The sequence below is a fragment of the Capsicum annuum genome, chromosome 5 (assembly GCF_002878395.1).
Source record: "Capsicum annuum cultivar UCD-10X-F1 chromosome 5, UCD10Xv1.1, whole genome shotgun sequence".
In the NCBI taxonomy this organism is placed as follows: domain Eukaryota; kingdom Viridiplantae; phylum Streptophyta; class Magnoliopsida; order Solanales; family Solanaceae; genus Capsicum; species Capsicum annuum.
In genome coordinates this window covers 207,423,392-207,442,546 of record NC_061115.1, presented here as the reverse complement: position 1 = coordinate 207,442,546, position 19,155 = coordinate 207,423,392, and the positions used below count along the sequence as shown (strand labels likewise).

Genomic DNA, 19,155 nt, shown 5'->3' with positions numbered 1-19,155 from the left:
ATTAGTAAAATCATTTGAAAAAATGTTATTAGCTATAGTTTTAAAAAAAGTTTTAACATAATAGCTAGCTAGATTCTCCATTACTCAACATAAAAAATTATTTATTTGATTCATATCATTTTTCTCTTTATTTATAAGTTTGAATTTTTTCTTTCTCCAAAACATATATAATGATGAATTGTGTAGTAGTTGAATTTTTATTTTTATTTTTAGATAAACATATTTGAGTAAATTGGTAGAAAAAGTAAAATAAAAATGATGAAAAACTTGTGTAGAAACAACAAAATATTATACACAAAATTTTATAATTTATTTTTTCATCTCATCTAAAAATTTGAACTTCATATGTTAAGTTTCATATTCATTCGCATTAAAATCTAACCTATCTCATTATACAAATACCTTATATTTTATATATAAAAAAAAAAGTAAAATAATATATATAAAGTGATAATCAAAGAATTTAGGGGTTATTTTGTCATTTTATAGTTTATCCCAAGGATAAATTGTGTTGGGATTGCTATCCCACCACATGTGTGGGATAACTTATCCCGGTACTAGTTATTATTCCAGAGATAAGTTATCCCGAAAATTGGTAACCAAATAACGCATCAAAAAATTTATCCCGGGATTATTATTTTATCCCGGGATAAGGGTTGTTTGGTTGGGAAATTGTTATCCCGGGATAACTAATATCGGGATTAGTTATCCCGGGATAACTTATCTCACCATGTAGATAGGATAAGTTATCCCATCACTATGGTGTAAATGGTGGGATAAGTTATCCCACCATTGATTAATCCCTCCAACCAAACACTCATTCATTGATCTTTATATTTTATCCCGGGATTACTTATCCCTTGGATTACTTATACATCAAACCAAACGACCCCGTCCTCACACCAAACAACAACAAACCCAGTGTATTCCCACAGCGTGGGGTCTGGGGAGGGTAAGATATACGCAGTCCATACCGTTACCTCCGAAATAGTAGAGAGGCTGTTCCCGATAGACCCCGGCTCAAGATAAGGATAGTACCTCACACCACGAAACATAAGATGCTTAGTCTTTACATAATGCAGCTTATAAAGACTCACAAGATTAGTAATACAATAATAATTTCTTTAAGCCGAAGATAAGATGCTGAAGTGTTTACATAACGCAGCTATAAAGACCCACGAAAGTAGATACACACAATATCTTAAGCCCGAATATATTATGCTTCTCACCTCTTTTATGTCCCTACCAATCACAATACTTTTCAGTAGAGAACTATGGCGACGCCCATAAGCAAGTAACAGATGCTCTGAAGTTGGAGAAGAACAAAAAGATAGCATCCCAACTTCAGGAAAGACTGATGTTTCTTAGAGAACCCCATTTAGAGAGATTGATCAAGAGGGGTAAGGAGTGGTAGACATTTCACAAACAAAAGTTTGGACTAGGTAAAATAAATGATCATAATTCATAAACAATAATGTGTATGTGCAGATAGCAGAATACCAATTTATACAACATTTCCTCTTTTCCTTTCATGTTTCTCTCCATTCTCGCTGATACATGTCTGCCTTCCAATTCACAGAGGACCAGGAGAAGAAAGAAATAGAAACGTTACAAACAGTGCGCTTCCAAGTATAAGTAACAGAAATTGTGGTGACGACACTATGGTCAGCCTGCATGTAGAATTTCATAACCAGACTAATCAAAAATCCACATTGAGTAGTTCACTCTTCATTTCTCTATAGTCTGTTCTGTCTTTTCCTCTGACTTAGTTTTGGCATCAGAAATTTTGCCAAAGCCAAGTTCGGACATGTCTTGCTTCGCCATCAAATTCCTGCAATGGCGCTAATGAAACAATCATTTGCTTATCGTCTAAATTCCTATACTATGATGAATAATTGTTGGTTATTCACATAGAGTCAGGTTACATAACTCAAAGAAAACACAAAGGACCTCCATCAACGTGTGTTTAAGTACCACAACAAAGCCTTATGTCGTTACAAAGGAAAAAGCGAGAATTTACTTCAGTATTTCACGTGTTTAGAAGACTACTACTTATGCAAAGTAACATATGTCCAAATTAAACTATCACATAAAGGGGATGACTTGCAATAAATTCAAAATCAACGAGCACCATTATTGCATTGTTCAGGTCTTCTGTAGATATGCATCACATAACTCATAAAAACACCAAATAGATGATTTTTCTTTTCATAAGTCTAATAGGAAAAAAAATTGAAGTTGCATTATCAAGTAACGTGAGAGAGAAAAGTGTCCTAATTCCAACTAATGTACAATCATTGTCTACTAGAAGCATAACCATATTAATTAACTATTGATACATGACCGTCTCAGATGATTGATAATGTTTTACGTTAAGAAACTTTTCACCTTTTGCAATAGTGGACAAAATTTTAAGGGAAGCATTCTTTCGGACACATTCAGAGGCATAAGTTCCACAATTTGAGAACATAGAAAATGAATTTAAAAGTTTGCTAGATAAAAGTTACACAAACTTGAATACTTTAAAGTGAAGTGACCAAAGCAAGTGAATGAACTTACTTCTCCATACGGCACTCCAGGTACTTTTTAGAAAGATGTCTACACCCCTCAGATTTATGACCGGCAGATTTAAGACAATTGAGGTATTCTTTCTTCTCCTAAATTATACCAAAAAGAAAAGAAAATAAGAAAATAAACTGAATGTCCCACATAAAATCTATTATCTATCACAACAAATTCCATCTTTCTTAATTAAAATAGGAAGTGACACAAAAAGACATCACAAAAATAAATTAACAACGAGCTTGAAAGGACTCTACCAGGTCACATAAATGCATGTGATCCAACGGGAAAACTCCTTTCTCTGGTGGAACCGGCCTGACTCCTCTATTTCCACCAAATGCTCCCCCTTCAAAGAATTGAAATAAATATTTGAAACTTAAAGAGTAAAGAATAAGGAAACAGATATAAATAGGTCTACAATTTGCTGCACATCACTTGTGGCTTTGAAATATGTTCAACCTTCTTGTGTTTCCAAAAGAAAAGAAAAAAATGGTTTTATACTACCACTTGATTAGTACGAATGGCTTATTTAAGATTGTCCCTCCAGAATGTTTTGAAATATCTGAAATGGCTTTGCACTGTCTCTTTCATGATACGACATTGAAATATCTTTTGCTTTCCGGAGAAAAAGAAAAATTCTATTGTGTTGATTCCAAATTCCTATCAAAATTTCGTCCTTTTGGTTTCTACTTTCGTTCATTAGTAATTGAAAGTCGGAAGTTTCACAATGAGGACAAAGGATCAACTACCAGAGCGATTTTAAACATAAAAGCTCCACAGAATTTATTCTATAAAGATGGTGTTGGGATCATTTTGCACACACCACGACTAATCCACTAGGTACTTGTTACCACCCACCACACACATTCTGGGAATCTTTGTCTACTGGCTTACACAGATGCGGAGAAAATACTTAATTCTTTTCGTTTTACTTGGAGGAACCCTAAGTCTTTTATGACCAATTCAAACTTCATTAACCTCTAGCCCACAGTATTGTAGAAGAGAAAGGACAAAGGAATTTCTTTAAGGTACGCCATATTATGTCTGTTTATTAGTAAGAAGCTAACTATCATATAAAACTTTAGAGATCAACTTATGCATCTATTCTTTAGAATTTGTTCTAAGACAGTTCATGGTCATATCAAGACCACATTGAGGTAACATGCACCACCAAAACCAAAGGGGATAACATGCTTTTCCCCTGCGAATACTAAAATATGATGCTCAAACTCATAGCTAAATTACTTTGCACGCTTCAAGCACTACCCCAGTGAAGAACAAATATTTTGCTCTTTCCCATAACTAATTGACAATCTGATACCCTTCGTCCACTTTTGGTTGTCCACTATACTAAAATTAGATGTCCACTTACTTATCAAAAAAAAAAAAAATACTTTACTTGCTCGGTTTGGAAAACCAAGAGATAATTTATAACTTTAGTTCCTAATTTACACTTATATTACCTATAATGTTTTCCCAAAGCGTTAAATTTATTATATTTTAAGGATGGTATAGTAGAACTGGCATTCTATTTATTTTATCGAGGAGTGCGAAGTCAATACTAGATGAGTAAAAGTGGACGAAGGGAGTAGATGAATTCTTACTGAGTAGCTAGCTTGGACAAATTGTTAGCACAGTTCAAAGGTTGATGTTTCAGTAAATAACAAATTCATAATGTTAAATAACAGGTCATACACACACAAATACATAAACATCAACATTTTCCCGGTAGGTTACATTAATCAAATTTACCCAAAATATTAGCGACAAAAAAGGATACAGAAAGAACGCAAGCCAAATTGAAACAGAGTATTGACTCCTTTGGAATTAAATATGACACATCACTTAATAAGCTCAATTTGTGCTTACTTAAGATATTTTTTCATTGAGAACTACATAATAGTGAAAAATATCCATACAATTGGTGGGAATTTTGAGGATAAAATTCACCTGCACTCATTCCGGAGATGTTGATGGTTGTATCTTTGCAATAGTCGCCGTGATTTCGACAGAAAATCTGATAACGACGGAGCAGAGAAGCATTACAGGCTGGACTTCTAAAACCAACAAGGCAAAGAAGCAAATTTTAACTGGGCTTCGATAGGAGGCCCAACACAAGATGGGGAGTAAAATTTTCAAGTACGTATACAATTTCGGCTGAACCTCTTCCTTGCAAACTACATATGATATACCAAGACACTTGTTGGAAGAGACCGAGCCGCCGGATTCGAAAAGATAACCGGAAATGTCAAGTTACAACAAAAGAAAAAATTTAAACGGGGTGAACACAACCAATACAACAAACCAACAAAAACACAACCAGTATATTCCCACAAAGTGGGGTCTGGGGAGGGTAAGTGTGCGCAGTCCATACCACTACCTCAGAAGTGAGATATAGAGGTTGTTTCCGATAGACCCTCAAGATAAAACAATCTAGAACAGGAATAATAAAAGGACAAGATATATTAGAAATTCCCACACCCAATAATACCATAAACAAGACTCACCAAGTAATACAACAAACAATACAACATTCTGAAATAATACTAGCGCTATAGCTACTAACACGGATAACAAAGTCCTCCTACCTACTAGCACCGATGCACTCGTCCCTACTATCCTTCCACCCTAATCCGCCTCCTCCATTCCTTCCTATCTAGGTTCATGTCCTCGATAAGCTGAAGTTGCTGCATGGCATGTCTAATCTTCAATACTAACAACTTAATTTTTTTCCTAGAGTTTGATTTCTAACTTGTATTTCTTACTTACAATAGCCAGGCAAGGGAAGGCCAATGAAGAGGACCAGAAAATTAATTGATAAACTTGAAGAGATAATTTTATCTAGATTTGGCAATCATCTTCTACCTAAGAATTTGTCAGACTGGGGTTTATTACCTCAGGTTGTTGATTGGGTAAAAGAAGGTTTGATTCATCGGTATTAACCATGGCCACTTACGATTAAAAAAAAAAAAAGGCAGCTCGGTGCACTAAAGCTGCCGCTATATGTGTTGTCTTGAGATAGGGGTAGGGGCCCACCAGAAGGCTGTATTGTATGCAGCCTTACCCAGCATTTCTACTAGAGGTTGTTTCCAAGCCTTGTCACGTGACAACAACTTTATCAGTTACTCCAAGGCTTCCCTTCGCCATAGCTACTTACTATAACAGCAAATAATGGGAAAGGGGTTTAATGAAATCAAGAACATTTGAGGAATGTAAAAAATTGGTGAAGAAATTTTGGGTATGTATCATCCAATCCACAACACACAGTACAAATGGAAAAATTAAAAAAAAAAAAAGTTGAATATGGTGTAACGTGTGTGGAATTAAGAATTGGTCATTGTTAAAACTTGTGTATGGGGTCAAACAAGAAGCCAAGAAATTGAAAACCCAGATCAGAACTAACGTAAATTTGATTCAACAAGTATGAAACTGAGAAGAAATAGCCCCAACTGAAAGGAAAAAAAAAAACTTGCAAATATGTTGGAATAGTTTGATTCAATAAAAGAATGTAAAAAATATTTTATTTACCTGAAATGGGGATGGTCAGAGGTGCTAATTGCAGTCGGCAGTGATTGGGGAGAGAGAAATTACGGTGGAATGGAGGCATGAAATTATGGATGATGAAGGAGTATTCTAAATAGTTGCAATTGCAAAATATACTCTTTGAAATAGTTGACCTCTTTTTTAAAACATTTACTTTAATTTAATTATTCATTTTATGAAATGCTTTTTTGAATACTATTCTTATCACTAGACTAAACAAATATTTAAATGATAAATTTATATTTTAAAATATAATTAATAAGATTAATTTGATAAAATAAATTCTTAATAAATTTTTTCTTATAAGTTAATTAGAGTCAATTATTTTAAAACAGAGAAGTGTACTCATATTCACCGTAAAGACAAAAATGAAATGCGTTAATGAATTATTACAATAATGATGTATAAAGATTTTCTACTCATTTTTACAATAATTGATAAAATTTAAAAAAGGAACTAAACAAGTTGATCGAAAAATCTTTCATACCAAAAAATATGAAATTTTTAGGTTGATTATGAATTTAATTCTCGAGTCGAATAAATCTATAAAACGGAAGAAAATGAATTTTCGTAGATGATTTTCATAAAGATGTGAAGAAAGATGAGTGAAGAGATGGAGAAAATTTTGAGGAATGAATTAATGTAGGAGTTGGAGAAATATCAAAAAATCTCCATTTATTTAAAATAACTCTCAAAAAATAGGCTAAAATCACAACATTCTTTAGCCCATTTTGTACAAAATTGTGTTTATCTAAATTGTGATATTTTGTAAATTAAAATTATGTTTTGTAAATAAAATATACTATATTTATGTATTCTAATTTAAGGTCTTAAATAGTATACTTATGTGATTTTTTCTATAAAAAAAATTAACAATTATTTGTTGTGTGGTATACTAATTATGATTAGTTTATAACTTGTTTTCTCCTGTTCTCAAAAAAAATAGCCTCAAATATGTGCTAATAAAGCAAATTCATCGGATTGCCTTGGCAGTAATGTTCTCTAGTTATTCATGCCTTATTTATAAGAGGAATATTGTTTACATGAAACGTTTGGATTAGATAAATTAAAGAATTAAAATTTATTCGCATTAAACATATACACCCAACTAGTAAATAAATGACGCTTGTCATATTTTTTAAATACTAGTTTAGATATACGCGCCTCGCACGCGTATCTCAATTTAGTGAGTTTAATTTTACAAAATCATTCAAAATATAAAAAGCACAACGGTGTTTCAAAATGCTTATTACATTTTTTGTTTGTTAGCATCTTGACATTAGGACGACTTTTAGTTATTATTCAAAGTAGAAATTAGTCAATCGAAAAGCACATATATTAGTTTAAACACAAGAAAATTTATAAAAAAGAGTATATTCTATTTAGTCCTTGCTTGAGCCATTCTCTATCACCTCTTCTCTCTTTCTTTAATCTTCTTAATCTCTTCTTTCATCTTCTCTAATTTCATATCAACACAATTATCCTTTTGTTTGGATTGTTTAGATTTGTCAGCTTCTTCAGAAGTTTCTTCAACTAATCTGCTCAACCCAATTAATTTCTCAATAATTTTTTTATATTTTGAGAAGATTTCTCAAAAGATATTTTTATCAACTAACATTTATATTTAGGATTTTATAATAGTAGGTAGATTAAACTCAATTTAGTAAGCTCAAAATTGAAAGATTCGACTTAATTAGTAAGCTCAGAATTGAAAGATTCGACTATAATCCTAAATTTATATGTTCATTTATGCATATCAAAATTCAACACTTACTATAACCCTTATATTTAGAACTCAACTAACAACTTTAATTAAAGATTCAACTATAATAATAAAGAAATACTTAAATAACATAACTAAAACAAAGCCACAGTTAAACAAAGGAAGGGACAAAAAAAAAAAAGATAAACCTTTGATATTTTTGACTACTTCATTCGGTGACGACTTACTTATTTCTTTAAATTTTTGATAAAAAAATTTCTATTGAAAAAGAAACACGAGAGATTATCAAAAAAGAAGAATTCATTGTCTTATTAATTATTTAATCATAATTTATATATAATCTTTAAAGTTGTTAACGAAAAGGAATAAAGAAAGATGAGAAGATGATAATAATGAATACATAAAAAAAAAAGACAACTTGAATTAATAACAAATAAGAAGAAAAAGTTGAAGTGTAGGTGTGTTTCTAGTAGTTTTTTATCCAAAATATTAGTTAAATAGAATTGTAGGCTTTTTTTTTTTTATATATAAGATAAAATTTTAATTATTTTAGAAGTGTTAAATATTATGAATTCTTACTTAAATTAAATAGTCAAACCAAAAAAAGTTATAACTAAAATTAATTATTAACAGAATTTTGATGGAAGATGGGAAGGATTTTTAGGGTTTTTATTATTATATTATTTTTTTGTTTCACGTTTAGGGGTGGAAATTTTTTTTTAATCACAATTTTTTTATTATTATATTTTCCTTTTAGTTTCACACATTGTATTACTATTTTTTTATGGAAGGAAAATCTTTTTGCCTTTTTATTTTTGGGTTTCTAAATATGATTAGGTTTTGTAGATAGTAGAAAAGAAATTATATTTTTGTGAGGAAAGGTTTTATTTTTTTTTGTAATATAGCTAATATTTAATATTATTTAAATGATTAAAAAAAAAGGTGAAAAGATGACTTTGTCTAAAGTGAAGTATTTTAATGAAAGACAAAAAGTTCAAACAACATTTCTAAGACCCTTCACACTTTTAATATATTATAGATATAGATTATAGATAAGTATTTAATACCTAACCATAGTTATTCAGTTATTTTGCACATGATCTTAACTAATCTATAATCTATAGTTATGATAGATTAAAATTGTGAACACCCTTAGATTAGTGATTTGAATTTTTTGCTCTTCATTAAAAGACTCTACTTTAAATAAAATCATATTTTCATCATTTTCCTCAAATTATTATTTATTATACTATTAAATGATGACTGTAATAAATATATAAAAACTCCTAAATACAGACAAAAACCTCAAATAATCCTAATTCTACCCAAAATTCACCATCCTAATTTAACCCCAAACCCCAATATATTACTACTACGTTCCTACTCTATATTACTGTTTATTTTGGTTTAGACTTTAGATACAATTTGGCAGCAGAAAAAAAATTAGGTTTTGCTTTAGTATTCTTTGCTATTCTTTTGTCTTTTTTGTTTCTTTAAATTATTAAATTTAAAGATTATATATAAAGTACACAAAATCAACAATTGACAATAGGTTTTCTCCTTTTGATAATTTTTTGTGTTTCTTTTTCAGTTAAAATTTTTTTTAATCACAAAATCGGATGAAATATGTTGTCATTGAATGAAGAAATCAAAGGTTACAGTGATTTTACATGCTATTTATTTTTCTAAAACTTTAAATTTACATGTAATTTGATTTAATTCCAATAACATAAAGTAAATAACTTTCATATATAAATAAAACAACAACTTAACTTTTGGAAAATAAAAACTTCACTTGTTTGCTTTTATTCTTTTTTCAACTAATGATTTTTTATTTCTTTTTGTCTATTTATTTTTGAATTTTATATACAGAGTAGCATTTTTTTTTTCTCTTTTTTCGATCTTAGCTGATGTCTATTTCTAATTTTTTGTAGTTTATTATTATTATTATTATTTCTAGCACTGATCAACTCTTTCAAGTATGTTTTCTTTGCTTAAAATTTATTATTTTAATTAATTTATACAAATCTCAATTTATTGCGTATGATAAGTTCGCCTAGATATTTTCCTTTAGTCGAATATTTTTGTTGTTGTTTGACATGAACAGTACAACTTTCTCTCCAAAACTATGTAAAGATTAGACATGCAAATATTAAACGTAAAAAATAGGATACAATAAGAACCAACCCAAGTAAAAAATGACATACTATTCTAATCAAGATTTTTTTCTGCAATTCAAGTTTTTTTTTTAATTTGACATGAATAATATAACTTTCTCTCCAAAAGATTATTATTAGTATTTTTTTTTCTTATTTTTTTATAATACAAAATTGTCGTTTATTATTTTTTTTTTACATATTATTAAGTTATTTTTATAATATTTTAAGGACTTCTAAAATATATGAAAGAGGTGTACGTGATTCACATGAATTAAAAACTTCTAAAATGTCTGAGTAGAAGTTTCTTTAAAAATTTTATTTATGGAAGTTAAAATCTGAAAATTTTGAATAGAAAATCTAATAGGAATAGTTCTCCTTTTATTATTTTTCTAAAAATAAAGTATATCGTCTTTTCACATCTTCCTCAATTATTATCAAAAAATAATTATCCTTAATTTTTGTAAAACTTGCAGTTTGTCTATCTTTTTTGTCTATCTTTTTTTCTAATGCCCAATTTTGAATATCTATCTCAAATTGAGATGTATAATAGGATATACTCAATAGCTGAATAAATTTTTTGATAGAGATCGAAGATGATATTATTTGTGGACTTGATGTTAGCGAATAATGAGTAATAGCAAAAACTTCTCTATAGCCACATATCATCAAGTATTCTTTAAGGTATGTTTCTCTTTTTCTTCTCCCCCTCTTTTGTGATTTTTTTTTTTTTTTAAATTGTAATGAAGAATAGGTAATAGTACAGTTTAGTTGACTTGATTTGCTTAAGCTTTTTTTTACAGAAAATTATCAACTTAATAAACTCTAGACTAATTTTAATTTGTCTCTCCATTCATATAGAATTTACTGAATTATTTGATTAGCGTGGAATTATTTTCTAAATAAGCGTGAGAAATTTGTCTCAGTAGTAAAATTTATTGAGACACTATTTTTATTGTTTCTATGAATCCATTTACGAATTAAATTTTAAAATTTTGAATGAAGTGCACAGAAAGAGTATGACTATATTTGATGTGGTAAGAAAGATATACAAACTATTTGATCAAGAAGAGGGATTGAAATGATATGAAATTTGCAGTTCAAATTTTTCACTTCTACAATGGAACCAAGTTGAATTGCACAACTTTATGAATTATCAAGTACTAATCATCAACTTACTAAAGACATCAACACTAATTTAAGGATTGCCAATGTATTTCACCTATCTTATTTGTATTTTAGATATTTATAAATATTATACAAGTAATTGAATAAATTCTTCATCTTTACACCTCTAACGATGTTGAATTTAATTATTATATTTATTTTAAAATTTTTATTAATTAAATAAATATCATATTTAGTGTAACGTTTAAACTCAGTAAAATGAGGAGCGCGTACACCAAAACTAGTAATAAAAATAGAATTAACTTATTAAATCTTCTAAACAATAAGTAGACTGAATTACTAATATACTAAGAAGATTATTTTAAGAGACTGATCCCACAGTATCACTCCATTCTTCCAGAGGCTACAACTATATTAAGAGAATAATCAAATCAGTTGATTCAATACGTAAAATGTAAAAGCACGTCTACTTGCAAGAAAAATGTACCATAATAAATAGCGACTTAAAAAGACACTAAAAAAAATCTACTACTCAGAAAAGAAAAATAATAGAGCCTAAAGAGAAATAATAAGAATAAGGAAGCAAGAAAATCATAAAGAGATATACACACGGTCCTAACCAAGCCATTTCTGTGGCAAATGGTGAACCAAACGGCTGGCCAAGTGTAGTTATTATTCAAAGTTATTGTAATACTTGAGAATTAAAGCAAAAGCATTTTTACTAAAAGAAACAAGTCAATTCTTACTGACATATAAAATCACTCATAATTTCTCCAGCTCGACAAGTTTGAAACATTCGTGTGACTCACTTGCATTATTGTCATTTTTTATCATACCAGTTGCATCATCAAAATGTTGTTGGCTAATCGTGAAGTTGCCCTTAAAATTAAATGGTCTACTCATAGGAGTAGAGGAAAGGGGAAAAAATCTAAATATACCTCAGATTATAAATCCATCCTCAAGGCCACTTGGGGAATCTGTGGCTCAAAATCTGCCACCAGATATGGCACTCCCTACGAAGCGTACAAAAGAGGGCTTTGATCCAAATGCATACAAGCTATTTGTAAAGGCTGGATATAATCCTAATGAGCCATCAAGGTTGGGAAAAATTCCATCGGAGGGTAACACCAGGCAAGCACGTGAAGTACTAGGATACACGCAGCTACCTTCAATTCGCATCTCCATAAGAAGGACAGTCAGTAATTACATCACCGTGGAAGAAGAATCCACTTCCGCTAATAAAAGACCGTATTTGATTGACTTGGAGAATCAACCGCAAAAATTTTTGTGTTCGAAAGGTTGGGTCCTATAAATAAGAAGAAAAACAACAAACGTCAAAGAAGTTGTCAAAGCATGATGCTGCACTCTTCGTTTAAAATCTAGAAGGATTTCCAAAGTTTGATTCCGTCTAGAATGAAGCGACAGACGGAACTGGTAATTTCATGCAACGAGGTGTTAAAAGCAAAGACGCATACTGTGGTTTATACTAAGCAACACAAAGAAGATGAAGAGAGTGTTGGCTCCTCATATCATATATTTGTCAATGATGATGATCCTCAAGAGTAGGAAAATGCTGGAGATGCTCCGTCGTAACTTGAAAAACGAGTAAAGGCCACAATAGATCCCTTAAAGGAAGTTAATCTTGGAACCGATGAAGAACCAAGACCAACTTACTTGAGTGCGTTCTAGAAGTAGAGGAGAAAATCGCTTATATGGACATACTCAAAGAATATATGGATGTCTTCACCTGGAGCTATAAGGAAATGCCTGGCTTAGATCCAAAAGTAGCGGTCCATCAGTTGGCGGTCAAGAATGGTGCTCGTCCTGTTAAGCAAGCCCAAAGACGCTTTAGGTCAGAGTTGGTTCCATTAATTGAAAATGAAGTTAATAAACTCATTGAAGTTAGCTTTATTCGTGAAGTCAAATATCCCATATGGATTTCAAGTATTGTTCTAGTACGGAAAAACAATGGCCAAATTTGAGTTTGTGTCGACTTTTGAGATCTCAACAATGCATGCCCTAAGGATGATTTTCCAATCCCCATATCAGAGTTAATGATTGATGCCACCACTAGTTATGAGGCAATGTCCTTTATGGATGGTTCATCAGCCTAAAATTAAATCCGTATGGCGCCAAAGGATGACGAACTCATTGTATTTTGTACGCCCAAAGGTATTTATTTCTATAAGGTAATGCCTTTTGGTTTGAAGAATGTTGGCGCCACTTATCAAAGGGCTATGCAGAACATCTTTGATGGCCTGCTCTATAAAAATGTTGAATGCTATGTAGATGATCTAGTGGTGAAGTCAAGAAAGAGATACAACCACTTAAAAGACTTAAGAATGGTATTCGAGTTGCTTCGAAGATATCAACTTAGGATGAATCCTTTGAAGTGTGCCTTTGGAGTTACTTCGGGAAAATTTCTTGGCTTCATTGTGCGATACTGAGGAATTGAAATTGATCAAGCTAAGGTTGATACAATTTTGAAGATGCCCGAGCCTCGAGATATTCATGAGTTAAAAAGCCTACAAGGAAGGCTAGCATATTTAAGGAGGTTCATCTCAAACCTGGTCAAAAAATGTCAACCATGTAGTTGTCTCATGAAGAAGGACACTCCCTTCGAATGGGACCAAGCTTGTAGTAATACCTTTGAGAGTATCAAATTATACTTAATGAAGCCACCAGTTCTTGCAGAACCCATACCTGGGAAACCATTGATACTCTATATCGCAGCACAAAAGAGGTCAGTTGGAGCACTACTGGCTCAAGAAAATAGTGAAGGCAAAGAAAACTCTCTTTACTATTTGAGCAGAATGATGACGCTGAATGAGCTAAAGTATTCTCCAATTGAAAAGTTATGTTTGGCATTATCCTTCTCGATTCAAAAGATGAAGCACTACTTTCAGGCTCATGTTGTTCGGCTTATCTCGAGGGCAAATTCCATCAAGTTTGTAATGTCAAAACCAGTCCTTAGTGACCAACTTGCAAGATGGTACCTTCAATTTCAACAGTTTGAGATTGTGTATGTTCCCCAAAAGGCTATAAAGGGACAAATATTGGCTGACTTTTGGCAGACCTCCCAATACCTGATGATTGAGAACTGAGCGATGAACTTTCTGATGAAGATGCAATGGTCATTGAAGCTAGACCCCCATGGAAGATGTACTTTGATGGTGCCGCACATCAAGATGGAGCTGGTGCGGGTGTGATGTTCGTCACTCCACAAGAAAAGGTCATCCAATGCTCTTTTACCCTAACAAATCATTGCTCTAATAATGTTGCTGAATATCAAGCTTTAATACTTGGACTTAAGATGATAGTTGACATGAAACAACTGCAATTACGAGTCTTTGGTGACTCCCAATTGGTGATCAAGCAGTTTTTGGGAAGCTATGAAGTCAAAAAGCCTGAGCTACGACTATATCATTATTATGCACAAAAGTTGATGGGGTGGCTTGGAGGAGTAACCCTCCAACATGTACCAAGGAGAGAAAATAAATAAGCTGATGCCCTAGCTGCTCTGGCCTCAACCCTGACTCTTCCAAATCAGACCCAAGTTGTTATCCGCCAAGAATGGGTAGTACCACCGTCAGATGAGGATATGGAAAAAAAGTTGAATACCTTGTTGCCGTGTCTGAAGTTGTAAAAGAAGATTGGCGACAACCTATCATTGATTACTTATGTTATGGGATAATTCTAGAAAATCCAAGAAGAAAGACTGACATTCGTCGTCGTTCACCTCGCTTCCTTTACTACAAAGACATACTGTACAGAAGATCATTTGAAGGAGTACTCTTAAGGTGTTTGGAAGAGGAAGAAGCAATTCAAGCTTTGCAAGAAGCGCACTCGGGAGTTTGTGGATCACATCAGTCTGGACCGAAGCTCCAGTTTCATATTAAAAGGATGAGATATTATTGGCCAACGATGGTGAAAGATTGCTTGGACTATGCTAGAAGATGCAAAGCTTGTCAATTCCATGAAAAATTCATACATCAACCTCCAGAGGTACTACATCCAACTGTAACGTCTTGGCCATTCAATGCTTGGGGAATGGATGTTGTTGGTCCACTACCAAAGTCTTCTGGTGGACACTTATACATCTTCGCCGTGACAGATTACTTCTCAAAATGGGCTGAAGCTGTTGCTCTCAAGGAAGTAAAGAAAGAAAAGTTTGCGAACTTCATCCGAGTGAATATCGTCTACCACTTTGGAATCTCTCAATATATAATAACTGACAATGGCAAGTCGTTTGATAATAAACTGATGAATAAGATTTGTGATCTCTTTGGCTTCAAGCAGCACAAGTCTTCTATGTACCATACTGCCGCCAATGGTCTAGCTGAAGCCTTCAATAAGACTTTATGCAACTTGTTGAAGAAATTCGTCTCCAAATCCAAACGAGACTAGCATGAGTGAATGGAAGAAACTTTATGGGCGTATAAGATAACTTACCGTACACTGACACAAGCAACTCCATCCTCACTTTCTTTTGGAGTTGAAGCAGTCCTTCCACTTGAGCGTCAAATACCTTTTTTGAGACTGGCTATTCAAGAAGGGCTTACCGATAAAGAAAATGCCAAGTTGCATCTTACGGAGTTAGAAGCTCTTGATGAGAAGAGGCTGAAGGCTCAACAAAATCTTGAATGCTATCAAGCCCGGCTATCTCATTCTTTCAATAAAAGGGTTCGCTTGAAGTGCTTCCAAGTTGGAGATCAAGTCACTGCAGTAAGAAGACCCATTATCACTTCTCATAAGTCTGGGGGAAAATTTACCTCAAAGTGGGATGGACCATATGTCGTACAAGAGACATATTCAAATGGTGCTTACAAACTTGTCGATGCAGATAGCGTAAGGGTTGGCCCCATCAACGCCAAGTTCTTGAAGAATTACTATCCTTGAAGGAAGATGACACTCCTTAAGGAACGAGTATAAACTGCATGTACACTCCTTAAGGCACGAGTATAAACTGCATGTACACTCCTTAAGGCACGAGTATAAACTGCATGTGTACACTCCTTAAGGAACGAGTATAAACTACATGTACACTCCTTAAGCCACGAGTATAAACTGCATGTCCACTCCTGGCCCGCAAGAGTATAAACTGTGTACGACTAAAAAAAAAATGAAAGTCTGATAGGTTGAAAAACTCGAAAGAGGCGGCCTAGGCAAAACTTAGGACACAATAAAATAAATATAAAAAAAAAACTCACCCAGAACTACATTGTGACTTGATCCTCTTAATTGAGGTACGTAGGCGCTTGGAATTTCATTCTGAGTTCAGTTGCATGAGTGTCAAAAAAAAAAAGTTCCTGCAGTATCTACCATATGGATACCAAGTATGAGAACATTCTAATTTAATTTTGAACTCACTCCACATATTGGTGGCTCAATAGGGGCAAACTCTAATGAAATATGAGCTTCATTTACATAAGATGAAATCTCTAAAATCCCCAAATTTGGAAGTTGAACCACTCAAAATGCCAAATTTAGGAGTGAAAGTTGACAAAATTTTCAGGTCTTCAAATCAAGGCCTCTAACAAGTTTATCCTTAAAAGAATCTCAAAATTTTCATGCCTTAAGGTGGACAAAATTTGTCCCTTTGCACCTTAAGTTGGACTCTCGCGGGTTTATCCTTAAAAGGATCTCAAAAGTTCCATGCCTTAAGGTGGACAAAATTTGTCCCTTTGCACCTTAAGCTGGCTTCTCGCGGGTTTATCCTTAAAAGGATCTCAAAATTTTCATGCCTTAAGGTGGACAAAATTTTTTTCTTTGCACCTTAAGCTGGCTTCTAAAAGGTTTATCCTTAAAAGGATCTCAAAATTTTCATGCCTTAAGGTGGACAAAATTTGTTCCTTTGCACCTTAAGCTGGCCTCTCACAGATTTATCCTTAAAAGGATATGGCAATTTTCATGTCTTAAGTTGGACAAGATTTGTCCCTTTGCACCTTAAGCTGAACATTAAAAAGGGTCCATACTTAAAGAAAATCACTGCACCATCTTCAAGTAAAATTGGTCGGACTTAAGGTGATGGAGACGAAGTTAAACTCTCGCACCTTAAATCGATGTCCACTATCTTCAAGTAAAATTGGTCGGACTTAAGGTGACGGAGACGAGTTAAACTCTCACACCTTAAGCCGATGTTCACCATCTTCAAGTAAAATTGGTCGGACTTAAAATGACAAAGGCAAAATTAAACTCTCACACCTTAAATTGATTGTTATGTATTATTATTTGTTTCAACCTAAATAGAAAAAAAAAAAAAAAACAGAGGAAGAGAAAAAAAAAAAAGAAAAAAAATAAAAAAAAAAAAAAAAAAAGCAACTCACCAGTGATGCTCTAACCACGATGCAGCGAACAACCAAACGAGATAAATGCAAGTGTAATCGAAGAATTGTGAATCATTAATCATTGAAAGGTTCGTACTGATAGAGAAAGTAGGCGGCGGCTACATTCTAAGTGAATATGAGTAAAATTAATTAGTAAAATTGCATTGTGGTGACTAAAATCCTAAAAGGAAAATGATTTCCAATGACAGCTAAGCACTACCCATTCCAAATTGAAATTGAATTCACGTGCATTAGTGGCCTACAGTCAACTGTACATATGATGGCATCATTTTTGTGTTTTTTAGGGTGTCAGATTTGTAAATTAGATAATGTTCAATTTTATTTTTGGACATTATTTAATTTCAGCATGAAAAAATTATGTATGAATTATCGTTAATCTCAAGTAAAGCATAAGTTATTACTTCAAGCCTATTCTTCGAAAGATTAGATATCTCGATAAGATTTGAAGTAGGGGACACTTTGTGGACATCAAAATGTTGTTAAATTTAAATTCGTACAAAATTTAGATAATATTAAATTTAAAATATATTAATCCCAAATAAATATTGCAAATTAATATAATTGAATTAATTATTTAAGTTCAAATAGATATGAATTTAAATAATGCTTCATATTTATTGGGTCAGTCCATTAATTTGAGCTACAAATGATGAATCCACTTTACTAAACCCAAGATTTTGTCATATTCTAAAGGCCTAAATAAACGTCACGTGTCAAATGACGTGGCATGCCAAATCAAGTGAAGGAGCCAATAGGATTGTGCCACATGTCAAAATGATGTAGCAGACCCATGAAATAAAAGCCCATAAAAAAGACGCCGAATCACTTAAATCTGATTGATCAAAGGAAGTCCATATTCATCATGACTCTTCCTTTCCTACAACTATAAATAGAGGTCTTATAATTCAGAAAAGGGGCCCCAGAATTCTAACAAGTAGCAAGAGAAAGTTCGTGGATCAAACGCCATAATTTCTCTAGAAAGCTCAGGCATTCAAATCAAGTTTATCAAGATTCAAGATATAGACCGCCATATTCAAGAACAAGCTCAAAAGCCCTTGAATTCAAGCACAAGATCAAGTCCCTCAAGTCAAACAAATCAAGTTCAAATTCAAGATTAAGCTTCAAGCTCTTGAATTTATATTTGAAAAGGAGAATCAGAGAATTCTTAGAGATTGTAACACTCGTAGCAAGAATCCAACAAATAAAATGGGCAAATTACCTAAGCCCAAAGAAATAGCCCCATAATATTTGCATATCAAAAGCCCAACCTTTATTTGTTTATTTAAGCAGAGAGAAATTCATTGATTGATGTACACTTACACAGAGAAAAATGGAGGCAGAGTAAAAGCAATGCGGACAGCTCGTGGGAAAGAACGATAGCGAAAATAAATACAAATTTATCTCCTCATCGGTCTACTCCTTTCTTCTCAATCATCGAATACAAACACAGATCTCACAAAACGAGCAAGGCCCTCCAACTCTTCCTGCAGGCCAATAAATACAAATGCTGGTGCAGACATTCAGTACATTCAAGCTAATATGTCTTTCCACAAAAATAAATAATACACTTGAATAAAATGATTGGGACAAAAATAAATATTGATTGGGACAAAAATACACATTAGTTAGTAGATATATGCTTTTGAAGTTACCAGCTGCTTAAACCTCATTAGTGTTTTGCTCTTTTTATTAAAAT

The 19,155-nt window shown here is 32.6% G+C and overlaps 1 protein-coding gene across 5 annotated transcripts; it reads right to left on the bottom strand.

Annotated features, from left to right (window-relative positions):
* Positions 1–1,417: 1,417 nt before the first annotated feature.
* Positions 1,418–17,564, bottom strand: LOC107871145 (cytochrome c oxidase assembly protein COX19). 5 transcript variants are annotated; one of them, XM_047412682.1, is made up of 5 exons: positions 17,439–17,564; positions 4,513–4,579; positions 2,820–2,908; positions 2,560–2,657; positions 1,418–1,831 (listed from the first exon to the last, which is right to left on the bottom strand). In XM_047412682.1, exons 2-5 carry the CDS (start codon positions 4,520–4,522, stop codon positions 1,729–1,731), a joined length of 300 nt encoding a protein of 99 aa, XP_047268638.1. In that variant the 5' UTR covers positions 4,523–4,579; positions 17,439–17,564; the 3' UTR covers positions 1,418–1,728. The 5 variants fall into 5 exon arrangements, with proteins under 5 accessions (XP_047268638.1, XP_016573443.1, XP_016573444.1 ...); XM_016717957.2 differs by lacking the exon at positions 17,439–17,564 and adding an exon at positions 6,091–6,220; XM_016717958.2 differs by lacking the exon at positions 17,439–17,564 and adding an exon at positions 6,091–6,199 and having other exon boundaries at positions 4,513–4,619.
* Positions 17,565–19,155: the final 1,591 nt, after the last annotated feature.